The 14,192-nt window shown below is 39.6% G+C and overlaps 1 protein-coding gene across 4 annotated transcripts in view; it reads right to left on the reverse strand.

Moving 5' to 3' along the window:
- The window catches only part of NALCN (sodium leak channel, non-selective), a 329,433-nt gene that overhangs the window by 107,927 nt on the left and 207,314 nt on the right, over nt 1-14,192 (reverse strand). For all 4 annotated transcript variants that reach the window (XM_023513101.1, XM_023513099.1, XM_023513100.1 and 1 more), the window contains one exon: nt 9,676-9,750. In XM_023513101.1, the coding sequence (XP_023368869.1) occupies nt 9,676-9,750 (75 nt within the window). The remainder of the gene's footprint in view (nt 1-9,675; nt 9,751-14,192) is intronic.

Here is a 14,192-nt window from a genome sequence, read left to right on the forward strand (position 1 = left end):
ATTGCCTGGGTCAGTGATGAAATGAAATTTTGGAAGGGATTATAGAAAAACTTTGTTCCAAGAAAGTCTTGAATTCGTGACATTCACTAGCATGGGATTTGTTTGATTCTCATAATTAAACAAAGGCAGAAGAAAATGACTTCCCCTGTTGAGAACGTGGCTCTTGGTTGGTGAAAGCTGGCCTGGAATTTTGAGGATGCATCCATTGTTCCTGGTGGCCCATGCTCTAAGCTGTGCCATTTCTCAGGTTCAGAAAGGGATCGTCTCTTCTTGAGGCGAGAACAAAGCTCAGATGTATTAGTCATCTAGGGCTGCTGCAACAGAGTACCCGAAACCGGGTGGCTTAAAAACAGAAATTTTTAATCTCACATTTCTAGGGTCTCGAAGTCTAAGATCAAGAAGTCCAGCAGAGCAAACTCCTTCTGGATGTTCTGAGGGAAGGGCAGCTCCGTGGATCTCTCCTAACTTCTGGTGATGCCAGCAATGCTTGGTGTTACTTGTAGACACAATGTTCCCATCTCTGCCTTTGTCATCATGGTATTCTCCCTGTGTTATTTGTGTCTCCTCTCTGCTTCTTATAATGAACGGTAAGAATTAGGGCCTCACTTCAAGTGGATTACGCCTGCAGAGACCCCATTTCCAATTATGTCCCATTCCCAGGTACCGAGGGTTAGGGCTTCCACATATTTTTTTTGAAAGACACAATTCATTGTGTATTAACAGAACATCAATTGTAACAGGTACTTGTTTGACTTAAAAAATCCAGTTGGCTATTTCCACCTTTTGCACTGAATTCTAGATTTCGTGCTAATCATTGACATGTCCAAATTCTGATCATCAGTTGTGACTGCTTGACTTAACACTGGGATCTAAATCGTTTTCTTAGCTGTTTCATTTATTTGAACCAATCTTATTGCTCATATCTTAGTGTGAAATAAGAATTTATCGCAAAAAAAGTAAGTCTAATATTGACGGAGCTATTTCAGAAACAGCGGATCAAATGCTATATAAGATGATCTTTTGAGATTTACGCCATGGAAAGTTATGGGCAATCACTTGTAAACTGACGACAAAAGAATCATCGCTGACCAAAAGATTGAGAGAACAGCATCAAGTGGAGGTGGGTAGCATCAAGGGCTCTGAGTAAAATTTAGTGTTCCAGCTCTGAGCCATCAATGATTTACAGGCTCTTCAGGGAGTTGATCCTCTAGTTGCCGGGCAGCTGGGCATTTCCCGGCACAGCAGGAGTCTTAGGTAGCTGTGTCTCCTGCTGCGCCAGCTTCTCCTTGTTGACGGCAATGTGTTACACCAGCATCATTCTCTGTCTCCCACCGAGGAAAAAAGTTGGATACCACCATAGTAAGTGGTGTTAGATATATCTAAAAAAAGTAGACTCAATCAGCAACTAGGTGGTCTTTCCGGAAACTTAAGAGTATGAGCAGTTTGATGGGAAAAGTCGGTAATTCATCTTGACTTTTTCAGCTGTCATTCATTCCTCATCCTCTGCACCATCAGAGTCCCCAGGCCTGCTCTTACTGCCGCCACTAAACTTCCTCCTTATGGCTAATATGATGACCACTTTTAGCTTAGAAAAATTAATTGTGGTCAAAAACCCCACATGACATAAAATTTACCATCTTCATCATTTTTGAAGCGTACAGTTCAGTAGGGTTAAGTAACTTGAAACCGCTGTGCAACGGAACCCCAGAACTTTATCTTGCAAAACTGCAGCTCTGTACCCATTAACAACTCCCTCTTCACCCTCTCCCTAGTCCCTGGTAGTGACTGTTCAACTTTCTGTTTCTCCCAATTGGACTACCTTACATACCTCATCTAACTGGGATCATACAGAATTTTTGCGATTGGCTATTTCACTTAGTATGACGTTCTTTGAGGTTCATCCATGTTGCAGCATGTGTCAGAATCTTCCTCCTTTTAAGGCCGAGTAACATTCATTGTCAGTGAACACCATGTTTCGTTATCTCTTTATCCACTGATGGACACCGGGTTGCTTCCCCCTTTTGGCTATTGTGAGTATCATAAAGGTGCGGCAATGAACGTGTGTGTAGGTGTGTGTGCGCACATCTCTTTGAGATGTTTCTTTCAGTTCTTTTGAATATATACCTAGAAGTGTATACTATCATATGGTCATGTTAAGTTTAATTTTTGTGCAACCATCACATCATTTTGCATGGCGGCAGCACCATTTAACATTCCTACCAGCAGTGCACAAATATCGCAACCTTTCTACAACCTTGTCAAACTTTCTTTTGACAGTGGCGGTTCAATATGTGTGATATCTCATTGTGTTTTTGATTCGCATTTCTCTAATAAGTTGTGATGCTGAACACCTTTTCATATGCTTGTTGGCTATTTGTATATCTTCTTTGGAGAAACGTCTATTAAAGTCCTTTGCCTACTTTTTAAGCAGGTTATTTGTTTTTGTGGTTGTTAATCTGTAAGAGCCCTTTATCTATTTGCTATATTAACCCCGTATAAAATGTATGATTTGTAAACATTTTCTACAATTTCATACGTGGTTTTTTCACTCTATGGGTTATTTCGTTTGATGTACAGTGTTAAAAGTTTGATGTGGCCCCATATTTTTGCTTTTGTTGCTTGTGCTTTTGGTGTCATATCCAAAAAAAGCATTGCCAGGTGGGTAAGCATTACTCAATCTTCAGATTTCAATCTATTCTGTAGTTGTGAGAAGATAATGTCTCTGATTTCATAGTCTGCATTAGATGTAGTTTCTTATGTGCTTCCAAGAACCCGTATAGTGATCGCCACTGAATCAAAAGTGCTTGTTTCCTTGTCACTTTCTCACATCAGCTCACAAGTTATTTGAGCGTAGAAACAGTGTCCTGGTCATTGTGCCAGGCTCATAGAATGGGTAAACTTAGTCTCTGGGTTGCAATACCTCAACTGTAAAATGGATCTCTCAGATGACCTTAGTCTATGCCATTATGTATTTGAATCATGCAACCCTCCTTCACCCCCTCCCATACCTAACTCCTGGCTCACTAAGTTATATTCTGATTATAGTCTGGCTTCCTATCAGTCCACCCACAGGAAGAGAATGTGCCGATCTACAAATCGGAAAAGCATCTCATACAATCCACCTCCTAGATATGCTTTTCACTGTAAATGAAAGGACTGGTTCTCTGAGCAGGCAGTGAGGCACCTTTTGGCAAGGACCTGGTCTGGAGTCAGAGAGCTTGTCTTGTCCTGACTCAGGTACTTATAAATTGTGCAGACTTGGGCAACATTTACTCCCCTCAATGGCAGCTTCCACATCTTTAGTATTTAGGATTAAAGTTGCTAATTTAATATAAAGTGCCCCCACACTGGTTTTCAGTAGGTAGCATTTGTTACTGTAGCCGTTCTGTTACTCCCTTTGGAATGACATTGGTTTCAGGTCCCCGAGAACACTGAAGGCTCAACTCAGAACAAGAGATGGCAAGCGGTGTTTGGTGACGGGCGCCCTGCAGCAGGGTCCCTCTCTCCTTGCCTCCACCCTGAAGCTGCAGTGAGCTCAATCCAGCAGACAAAACAGAGGTACAAGTGAAAGAAAGCTTCAGGGTATATTAGGAAGGATTCTCTAGAGAAAAAGAACACACACACACACACACACACACACATATACACACATATAAATATATATGTACACATATACATACACACACACACATATTTATTTTAAAGTATTGGCTCATGTGATTATGGAGGCTGCTAAGTCCCACAGCCTGCCACCTGTCAGCTGGAGACCCACGGATGCCAGTCGTGTAATCTGAAGACCCAGGAATCAAAAAGCCAATGGTGTAAGTTTTAGTCTAGGGCTGAAGACCTGGGAACCAGCAGCCCAGAGAATAGGGGAAGATCATTTATCCAGCTCAACAATCAGGCAGGGGGCAAATCCAACCTTACTCCACCTTTTTCTTCCTATTTAGGCCTGCAAACAATTGGGTGATGCTAACCTACACTGGAGAAGGCATCTGCTTTGCTCTACCATTTCCAGAAACATTCACACAGATGAACCTAGAAATAATATTTTGTCAGCTACCTGACATCTCTTAGCCTAGTCAAGCTGATGCATAACATCAACCATCACACAAGGTAAGGTAAAGAAAACATTAACCTAGAGCTCATATTTTAACAAAAAGAATATAAGATTTTTTTTGTTGCTTTTATATTTTAAAAGTCACAGTCAATAAGAGAGAGAAGCTTCCTAACATATCCACTCTCCATTCGGCAGTAGACTCTATGGAAGACCAAATGTCATCAAACGAAAATGAGAATTCACATGAGGCTGGATACAAAGGTGGGGAAATAGTTCTTAATTTCATAGCTTTGAATTCAATCTAAACAGACTATCTATACTTCTCCTTTCAATGATCCTTTCCCTGAGGCTCTTCTCTGTTATTTTTCCTTATAGCTTAATTAATTTTATACTGCTTAAAAGAACACTCTTTATATGTGTCTTGCACTGAATTTGCAAAAATCATTAAAGCTGCATGAATTCTATTCATTTTTAAAGTTTGCAAAATTCCATCTACATTCCCCAGGGTTGTTTCTATATCAACTGAACTTCAAGGTCATCATTTCCCACTGTTCAGAGGGTAGGTTTAGGTTAAGAGTTTTCTACTTTCCATAGCACTGATCTGGATTTTCAGCAGCCCACCACAATCACACATTCACAAACTTGTTTCTGGTCAATTTTTAAATCTCATGTAGAACAGTTTTACATATTTTTCCCAGGTCTCCATTTCTCTAGTTAATTTCTCTAACTAATTTCTCTTCCTATATTGAGCTCTCCTGAGCATTTTGTATTCAACTTCTCTATTTGGAGGCAAGTGGCACTGGTTTCTATACTTTTTGTTTGTTTACAGAGAAAAGGGAACTTTTATACATTTTTGGTGGATATTACTATTTAAAACTACTCTATGAACTGACTTTTAAATTTTACCATAATTGTTTTATATTGTGTTTTGAGGATTCTGTAAGGAGAAGCACGGTCTCCACTTAATTAGACATGGGGTCATGTAAACTACGGCAGCTGTGGAAAGACAGGCTGTTCTACTGCCTCCAGGAACCAGTTTTATCTTATATGTAACACACAGGGAAAGCAACAGGGGAATTTATGTGTCTGATTGGGGTGACTTTTTTAACATTGTTTTACAGAGTGACAGAGGAAGAGCCACATTAATGACCATCACAGTGCACACTGGTGGTATCTTGAGAGGGGGCGGTGGGAATAAGCACTTAATGTCAGAAACGCACGCACGAAAAGCTGTTTTCTTTTCCCCTCTGGACCCTATCTTTAAATAAAATCTTTTCTTCCACCAAAATTATTTGATTAAGCAACAGAAATTTCTTGCTGCTTTTCATTTGTAATTAAAAGAATGCATACACGAAGAGACTTCAGAACCTCAGCATTAAGGAAACAGTGCTGCCACCTAGAATTTAGAGATTTCCAGGTTAAGGTATTAAACTTGACATTTTAGGTGGCACACGTGGGCTTATATTAGGTAAATGTGCAATTTCCTTTAGGCTCCATAGCTTCTCATGAGGACCCAGAGAGCCCAGCAGTTTCCAGCTGGGAACCACTGCCTGACCCACAGGAGGTTACATAGGAGAACGATGGGGAAAGCTAAAGCCTCGTGTGTGTATTAATACTTACGCAGGATTCGACCCTACAGCCACACATGCCCTCCCGGGGCATCTACCTGAAAGCCCCTGTGTCCTTGGACATTTGGACACTGACTCTGTTATGTTCTTAACTCTGAATTAGGTCGCTTGCCTGCACTTTCAGCACTGAGCTCTATTCATCTTCTCTCCTTTAATCTCACAGCCTTGGTGTTTTCCTCCCCTCTTCTCCTCATTCTAATTCCTTCACTAGCACCTTTCCCTTCCTCCCACCACCCTGCATTCAGCTTGAGGGTGGCCCCTCTCGTCCCAAGCATGAGAACTCATTTCTCTTCCTCTCGTGAGCTCTCCTGAGGGTTTTGCATTCAACGTCCCTATTTGAGAGGCAAGTGGCACTGGTTTCTATACATTTTGTTTGTTTGCAGAGAAAAGGGAACTTTTATACGTGGTTGGTGGATATTACTCTTGAAAACTACTCTATGAACCCACAAAAGTTCATATTTTACCATAATGATTTTTAACACATCCATAATAAGGTACTGTAAAAGCCTCTGGAGGCCTCACTAACATGTCAGTAGCTGCAAGCTTATTATGCACCTGTAAGCTTATTATGCACCTGTCTCAAGAGGACCATGACTCCAGGGAGGTTGCTAAGAAAAGATACCATGAGTGGTGCCCACCGTCACGTGGCAAAGTCATAACCCCAGTGACTCTGATTAGGTCATCTGAGTGGATAGTTTTAATGACTAGGTTGTTTAATTCACCTCCCTCAGAAAACGATCCTTCCCCTCAACAGTTATCTGGTGAACATGGTGATGACACTGGCATCTACAACATCACGGTTTATAGACAAATAACTCTAATAGTAGTCCTGTGTGTCAGTCACTACAGCACATGTGACTCATGTTGGCATCTGTATGGCTTTGACTCGATTCAATATACTTTAGAGTTTAAGACTGTGGGCTTTGTGTTCAAATTTCCAGGGCTCGAATTCTAGCTTTGACATTTGTTGGCTGTGTGCTTTGGGCAAGTTACCTAACCTATCTGTGCCTTAGTTTCCTCATATGTGAAACAAATACAGTAATAATACTTGCAATGAATGACTGTTTTGAAAATTATGTGAAAATATAAAACACCTGGCACTGAGCAAACACTGAACAAATACTCCATAGCTATGAAAACCTACAGACTGATGGGTAGGAGCAGTAAAAATGAACAAAGTTTGAACCGGAGGAATATGGAATTTGCAATAGTGCTTTCTAGAACCCGAAACATTAAGAAAAACCAGTACTTTTTTTTCTTCCTCATTTCCTCCTATTCTCTTAAATCTTAAGGACTGGATATGTAAATGGACCACTGAATACACAAATATTTAAGGTAATTTTTTTTTTTTTTTTCAGTTTTTGGCCAGGGCTGGGTTTGAACCCACCACCTCTGGCATATGGGGCTGGCACCCTTTTTGAGCCACAGGCGTCACCCTAAGGTAATATTTTTATATTTTTTGAGGTTCAAAAGAAGCTATAAAAGTCCAAAGGTTCAGGTATCCCCATTATTATGTGTCTGAACATATAAAGGTGCAGGCATGGATGTGCAGCAGACGGGTGGATACATTTTTGAAAGTATGCAAATGAGCTCTAATTTGAAGGCCAAAATCATAGAAAATAAGGAAAATCAGAAATGTAAAAAAAAACACAATTGTTTAAAAATAGTGAAATAAACCAAAGCATTCTCGTACAAAAATGAAGGGAAGTTAATCAGTCACGCTTTAACTTGAAGTTTTAAGTGTAAAATTAGTAGATGAATTAATAGATATGCCGTTTCAGCCTATTCATGAATAAAGAACTATGCAAAAAGTACTAATGAAAATGGAATTGCTGCTTTATTTTTATGATTGAAGTTTTCAATGCTCAATATCTCTAAAAATCCAAGCCCCAAATTATAGACTAATACAACTTGGTAATCAGTTCTGATGTACAGAATTTCCAGAAACACAAAGCACCACCTATAACTATCAAGTGATTAAATAAAAGCCATTTTGTAACTAATGATATATACTCAAACCAAAGGGCCACGCAGTTTATTAACATTTTATATACCAGGAAGAAGTCCAGGCCAACTGAAATCTTGATTTTTTTACTGTTGGTTTTTTACTTGGGGTAAGATAAAAATAAAATAAAGTTGCCTAAAGTCACCACTAGATATATAAATGACAAGAAAATGAAATAGGTTATACCTCTGTATACATATACATAAATTCAAATATTGAAAAAAATCAACACAGCAAGATATTTTTACGTTTGGACTAATGAACTTGAAAAAATTTATTACTTCTCAATTTATTTTATTCCTTTCTAGCAGGAAAATTACTTTACAAATTTGGGCTGTAATTGTATGCTGTAGTACTTGGCCTACGGTTATTTAAAAGCATAACTGGCAGTAGCACCAGTTAGAAAAAAGAATATTTTTCATTTTACCTACAGAATATACATTTTAATGTATTTAGTCAGGGGAAATTCAAAATCTATGTATAACAAATATGATAAAAAGGAAAATCCATATCTAGACACCAGATTTGCACAGCCTAATGTGGCTACACAGCTGTTCCATACATCGTATATAATGTATGTTATACAGTGATACGGCTAGTGGTCACGTCTAATTCTATAATGTTCAGTTTTGATTCTGAACTCACCTACTACATATTTTTTCTACAACTAGAAGCCATGTAAAGTGCTTTCATCAATGGCAGGCAAATGCCCAACTCTTGTCTGAAGAACCTGTCCCTGCTACCACACGGTGACAAGCTCTGGAAGAAACCAGCCCGGCAGAGCAGGGAGACACCATTGGCAGGTATAGCTGCAGGACAGACAGGAACTTAGAACCTTCCTTGATAAGCTCACAGTAGTAATCTTTATAACAAATATCTGTTATTATTGATACCCTTGGTGGAAAGCATAGGCTTTGGAGGTAAGAGTAATAAAATAAAGTGCCTCAAGTGACAATTACACATATAAAAAAATTAAAAAATAAGACGTTTATATAATAACCTACTAAAAAAATAGCAAATAGGTTATGCTTTTTGCTTTGTGAAAAGTAGCAACTTTTAAAAATCCTGAGTGTCTACAGTCTTCAAATAATTCCTAATAGAATGTTTGAAAGCCTCGGTTTTTGTTCGTCACCAATTCAAATATTGTGGCAGTGACAAGTCATCTAAGAATGTCCTCCATGACGTTCCCCTCTCACCAACTCTCCTTCTCAAAGGGTCTCTAGTTTTTGACAGCCAAATATTTAAGGCAAGTATCCTCAGTGAAACAGAATTGTCGATCATATCTGTGGCCCTTCAGTCCTTGATAATACGCCTTCACACGAATCCAGTTCCAGTTTTAGGGGTAGAATTTAGGGGTACAAGGTGCACCATGACCCCTTGTCTGTTTCTAGACATAACTAGACACACATGGGATTATTTATTCAATTTCATTTCTTATAATCACTATGGGCATTTAGACTAAATTCTCTTTTGGTGTGTAAAGTTCACACAGGTTGGTATATAATATTTTTATAATGATGATAAGGAAATTTATCACCATTATAAAATTTATCATCAATGATAAATTTGAGAATTATGCAAAATGGCAATCTGACCCTGAAGCATTTCATTTTCCAAAAAACATCATTTAATAGGAGAAGGAGAACGGTCTCCAAATCCAATTTACTATGCTTATGCTCATCTTCCTTTTACTCAAAAATAAGGATATAATTATTCCTAGGATGGTGATAGAATAATAGAACATTCTCTTCCTTTTGATCAGATAAAATTGAAAAGGTTACATTTTGTTCACTTAAACTGCCTTAACTTAGTTAAGTTTTATTTTATTTTTATGTTGAAGGCCTATAGCTTTTAATAGTACCTGCAGGCACTTGTTTTGCCCTTTTAAAAAATACAGACCTTATTTTTTCCTCCAAAATAAAAACTGCTACTAAAAAAAAAAAAAAAATACAGACTTTAAAAATGCCCCATCCATTACTTACTTGTTTAAGCTTCTTTAGATCTTCATCAAGTTCTAAGTTGTCCAAAATAACAGCAACAAACAAACTCAGGAGGATCTATAAAATGGTTAAATAACAATGAAAAAACCCACATGCTGTAAGTATCACAAATTATTATATATAATATAGTATAGCTACCTAAAATATAGTGTATGCAAGATTCATTAAAAAGAAAAGAAACATGCAATTGTGACTCATTGCATAGGCATTTAAGGTATTTGTCATAAATACATTAAAGGAAATTTCATATGTTAACTGAAATAAACAATATAAAATATTAACTTGTTTGATAAAGCCAATTTTAAAAAGAAATTAAGAAAAACATTTTTTTTCCTGATTAACAATCCCATCTCACAGATTATATCCTAAGAAAATAATCTGAAGTATTGATGAAAAACTTACAATACAAAGGTGCTTATTAGAGAGGTTTTTTTTGTAATTATCAAATACTGGAAATAATATCCAACTTGGCATCACTAGTTAATAGCATTATAGAGATTTATATGGTTAAATTCATGGAGCCATTACAAGTTCTTATTGTGGTAGCTAGCCTTAAACGCGGCCTTCAGTTCTGAGCTCCTGGCACTCAGGCCCTGTGTAGTCTCTTCCCACATCGGATATGATTGGCCTGTGCAACCAGTAGGTCATGGAAATCAATGGTGTGTGACCCTTTAATGTAGGCACCAAAGTACTCTGTGGCTTTGCCTTGTTTTCTTTTGGCTCACCTGCTCTGGTGGAAAGAGGTGCCATGTCCTGAGGATAATCGGGCAGCCCGATGGACAGGCCCACATGTTGAGGCACTGAGGCCTCCTGCCAACTCTGTGTGAGTGACCCATCTTACAAGTAGGTACTCCAGCCCCAGCCAACATCTTGACTGCTACCTCATGAGACATGGAGCCAGAAATACCTGGGTAAGCCTCTCTCAGGTTCCTACTTCAAAGTGGTAAATGTCAATTTGCTGGTAAGTATCTAACATGTGGGTCATTTGTTACATAATAATACATGACTAGTACATTCATGAATTTTTGTAGTGTTGAAAAATGCTTATATCGCAATATTAAATGGGAGTACATATGGTAGGAATTCAACTGTGTATAAAAAACAACACTAAAGGATGTGTAAGAGAGAAGATACGTCAGAAATGTGAAGGGTGCCCACTTTCCTGTAAGGAAATAATGAAGCCTCACGTCTCCTTTTTGTATTTCACGAAACTTTCTAAATTGGAAAAAAAAAAAAAAAACCCATCTTTTATAATAATTAAATAAGGTAAGAGAACAAAAACAACAAAATAGTAAAACTTTAAAAATATTTCAATTTCCAGTCCTTCTTCAACTTTGGATTCTCTAAAGTTCCACATTCATTTATGATCGTTTTCATTCCTAATTTATATTCTTCTTTTCAATTTACCTCTTAACAAATTATTTACATTTGTTCATATTAGATGGATAAACATGGAGGTTATAAAGTTAAGATAATTTAGCCACCACTTTTGAGAACCAGAGAGATTATTAAGCAGAGTTAAACGAGTAGCTCTTCTCTAACTATATAAATATTAAATTGTGACAGGATATGCTCAGCCCTCTTCTTTTAAAAAGCCACCACCTCCTTTGGGATCTCATGAGAACTTAACAAAGACACAGGATGGGCCAGGCCGGAGGTTGTTACTACCCCACCAGGTCAGCTCCACTGCATCTTGGCATCAGACTTACTCTACGTCAGACATTTTCTACAGCGGAAAACTTGTAGGCCACGCCCAGTTTAGCTCCTTTTCCGTGAACTTGATGATAGAAAGTAATATAAGGGGAGGAATCTACCTTCCCCTGAATCCTCACCCCAATTCTGAGAGGTCTACCTGTCTTTTTCCTTTTGCTAGGAAGTGCTATCTCACATCACTCCTGTCACTCCTGGGCACGAGGGTTTCCTATCTCTCCACTGAGTGTGCAAACACAAATTTAAAAAAGAAGAAAAAAAAAAAGAAAGGGTAAAATAAAGAAGAAAAAGAAGACTTCCTCTCTCTCTCTCTTTTTTTTTTTTTTGAGACACAGTCTCACTTTCTCATCTTTGGTAGCTGCTGTGGCATCTTAGCTCACACCAACGTCAAACTCTCGGGCCCAAGTGTCCTCTTGCCTCAGCCTCCCTGGTAGCTGAGACTACAGGCGCCTGCCACAATGCCCAGCTATTTTTAGAGACAGGGTCTTGCTCTTGCTCAGGCTGGTCTCCAGCCCCTGAGCTCCAGAAATCCACCTACCTGGGATGACAGGCGTGAGCCTCAGTGCCCGGGTCTTTCCCTTCTCTTTTCTGAAAGTATTTCCTTTAGAAAATTTTAATTATAAATTCTTTCTCTTTCCCTTTGAGATGTATATAAATACTTTTAAAATCTAAATGAGCCCTTTACCAGTTTAACAACCCAGGAATGTTTTCCATAAGGACTTCAGGGCTGTCTTTTTGAAATAATGTAAATATAAGGAAGATAATGCCTCCATCACCCCTTCTGGGTGGAGGGTGGGAGTTTAACTTAGATACCTGCTTCAAGTTGTAAAACTACCCACTAGTCATGGAGATATGAAATGTTTTAATTTTCCTGTGGATAAATGCAATCAGCTACCACGGCCATCCCAGTCACCAGGTGATTTTAGGATGAGCTATATTTAACAAATGGTGTTGTCAGGTCTTCTTCCTTGAGTACCAGTTATTTTTAATCTTGAGAACATATATGAACGTGGTGCTATAAAAGGGTGGGATGCCTTTTGGTCTTTGCGGCCTTTTCAGGGCATTCTCTGGGCTGAGCATTGCAGTTTGCTTTCGTGCGTAACCCCTAAGAAAGCTGCTCTCTTTCTCTTCTACCCTTATGGACAGGTTTTCTGGCTTGGCAAGAGGGTTTAATTTTAATTATTTCCCCTGAACCAGACAGATGGCAGGCTACTTAAGGACAGTGTGGTTGTGTTATTCGATTAAATTCGACAAACAGTTGATTGGACTCCACCGATGTGTCAGGCACCGCCTGGCTGGAAACACAAACACAGCACTGCTCTTCTCTCACGGCAAGGAAGTTTGCCATCGAATTAGGCAGACGCAGGTTGGCAACCTGGTGGAAAGGAGCACTTTGCTTGGAGTCAGAGATCTTGGGTTCAAGTAGCCTCTGCCAGTTACAAGCAGCGCAGCCACCATTAGCCTGTGCTGAGTTTTCAAACTCTTGTCTGTGAGACATTACGGGCAGAACAACAGCTGAATGCAGGGCAGCTCTCGAGTTCTTTAGTTCCCCCTCAACATCAGTGACATTAGTGTAGCCTAAACTATGTCTGAAAATACATGAATTTGAATATGTGAAGCTAAAGTCATTCTCTTGGTTTATCTACAAATGAATTTAATTTGGTTCACAATCCCTGCATTTCTGTTGGTGGCAGAAAACAGTCTTGCTCCCTCAATTCAACTTCTGCTACATTTGAATTCTGTTCCTTTTCTTTTCAGGGATAGTCTTTGTCACGGTTAGCCTCTATGAGCTGGTCCTCTCTCCTCCGTCCCCCTCCGGGCTTTGGGCTTTCTCTTTGCTCTCCCGGCCCCCATCTCAGCTCCTGAAGGTCCAGCCAAGCTCTCTGATTCCCAGAGATAATAACCTCTGTGTGTTTCCTAGAGCTGCTATAATGAATCACACACACTTGGTGGTTTAAAACAATGATATTTATTCTATCAAAATTCCAGTGGCCAGAAGTCCAAATGAGTTGTCAGCAGGACCACACATCCCAAGAGCTGCAGGGGGAATCTTCATTGTCTCTTCCGGCTCCTGGTACCCCGGCATTCCTTGGCTGGTGGCTGCATAACTCCAGTTTCTGCCTCCACCTTCACCAGACTTTCACACTGAGTCCAGTCTTCCTCTGTCTCTGGTAATGACACTTGTCATTCGATTTAGGGCCTGCCCAGATAATCCGGGATGACTTCATCACAAGATCCTTTTCTAAGAAAGTCAAGCTCACTGGTTCTGAGGGTTAAGACAGGGACATATCTTTTGAGGGCACCATTCACCCCAGTATATTCCCTGTCTGGTCTTTGACTTGGGCTCTTGTTCTTGACTCTTAGGGAAGCTTAGAATCTCTGCTATTCCACTTAGAAGTAAGGGAGACTTGTTCTTGGGGTATCTCTCAGGCCTTTTCACCTGAACCACTCAGCAGCTGCCCAGATCTTCCCTGGTTCTTCCCCTTGTCCACATTGGGTCCCGGCAAAGCTCTTTCACCCCCAAGTTCAGACAAGAAGTGGAGTTAAGTCTTGGATGTCAACACACGCCCAGATGGCTACAAATACCACTACTGTTCCCAAGCATGGAAACATGCTCTCTCTCTTCCCATCTCTCTCTCCCCCTCTCCCATCTCTCTCTCTCCCCTCTCCTCATCTCTTTCTCTCTGCCCATCTCTCTCTTCTTTGTCTCTCTCTCCCCTCCCATCTCTCTCTCTCCCTCTCCCCTTCTTTCTCTCTCCCCCATCTCTCTCTCTCTCTGCCCATCTCTC

Source organism: Otolemur garnettii, unplaced genomic scaffold (assembly GCF_000181295.1).
Source record: "Otolemur garnettii isolate 467f Iridium unplaced genomic scaffold, OtoGar3 scaffold00034, whole genome shotgun sequence".
NCBI classification, from domain to species: Eukaryota; Metazoa; Chordata; class Mammalia; order Primates; family Galagidae; genus Otolemur; species Otolemur garnettii.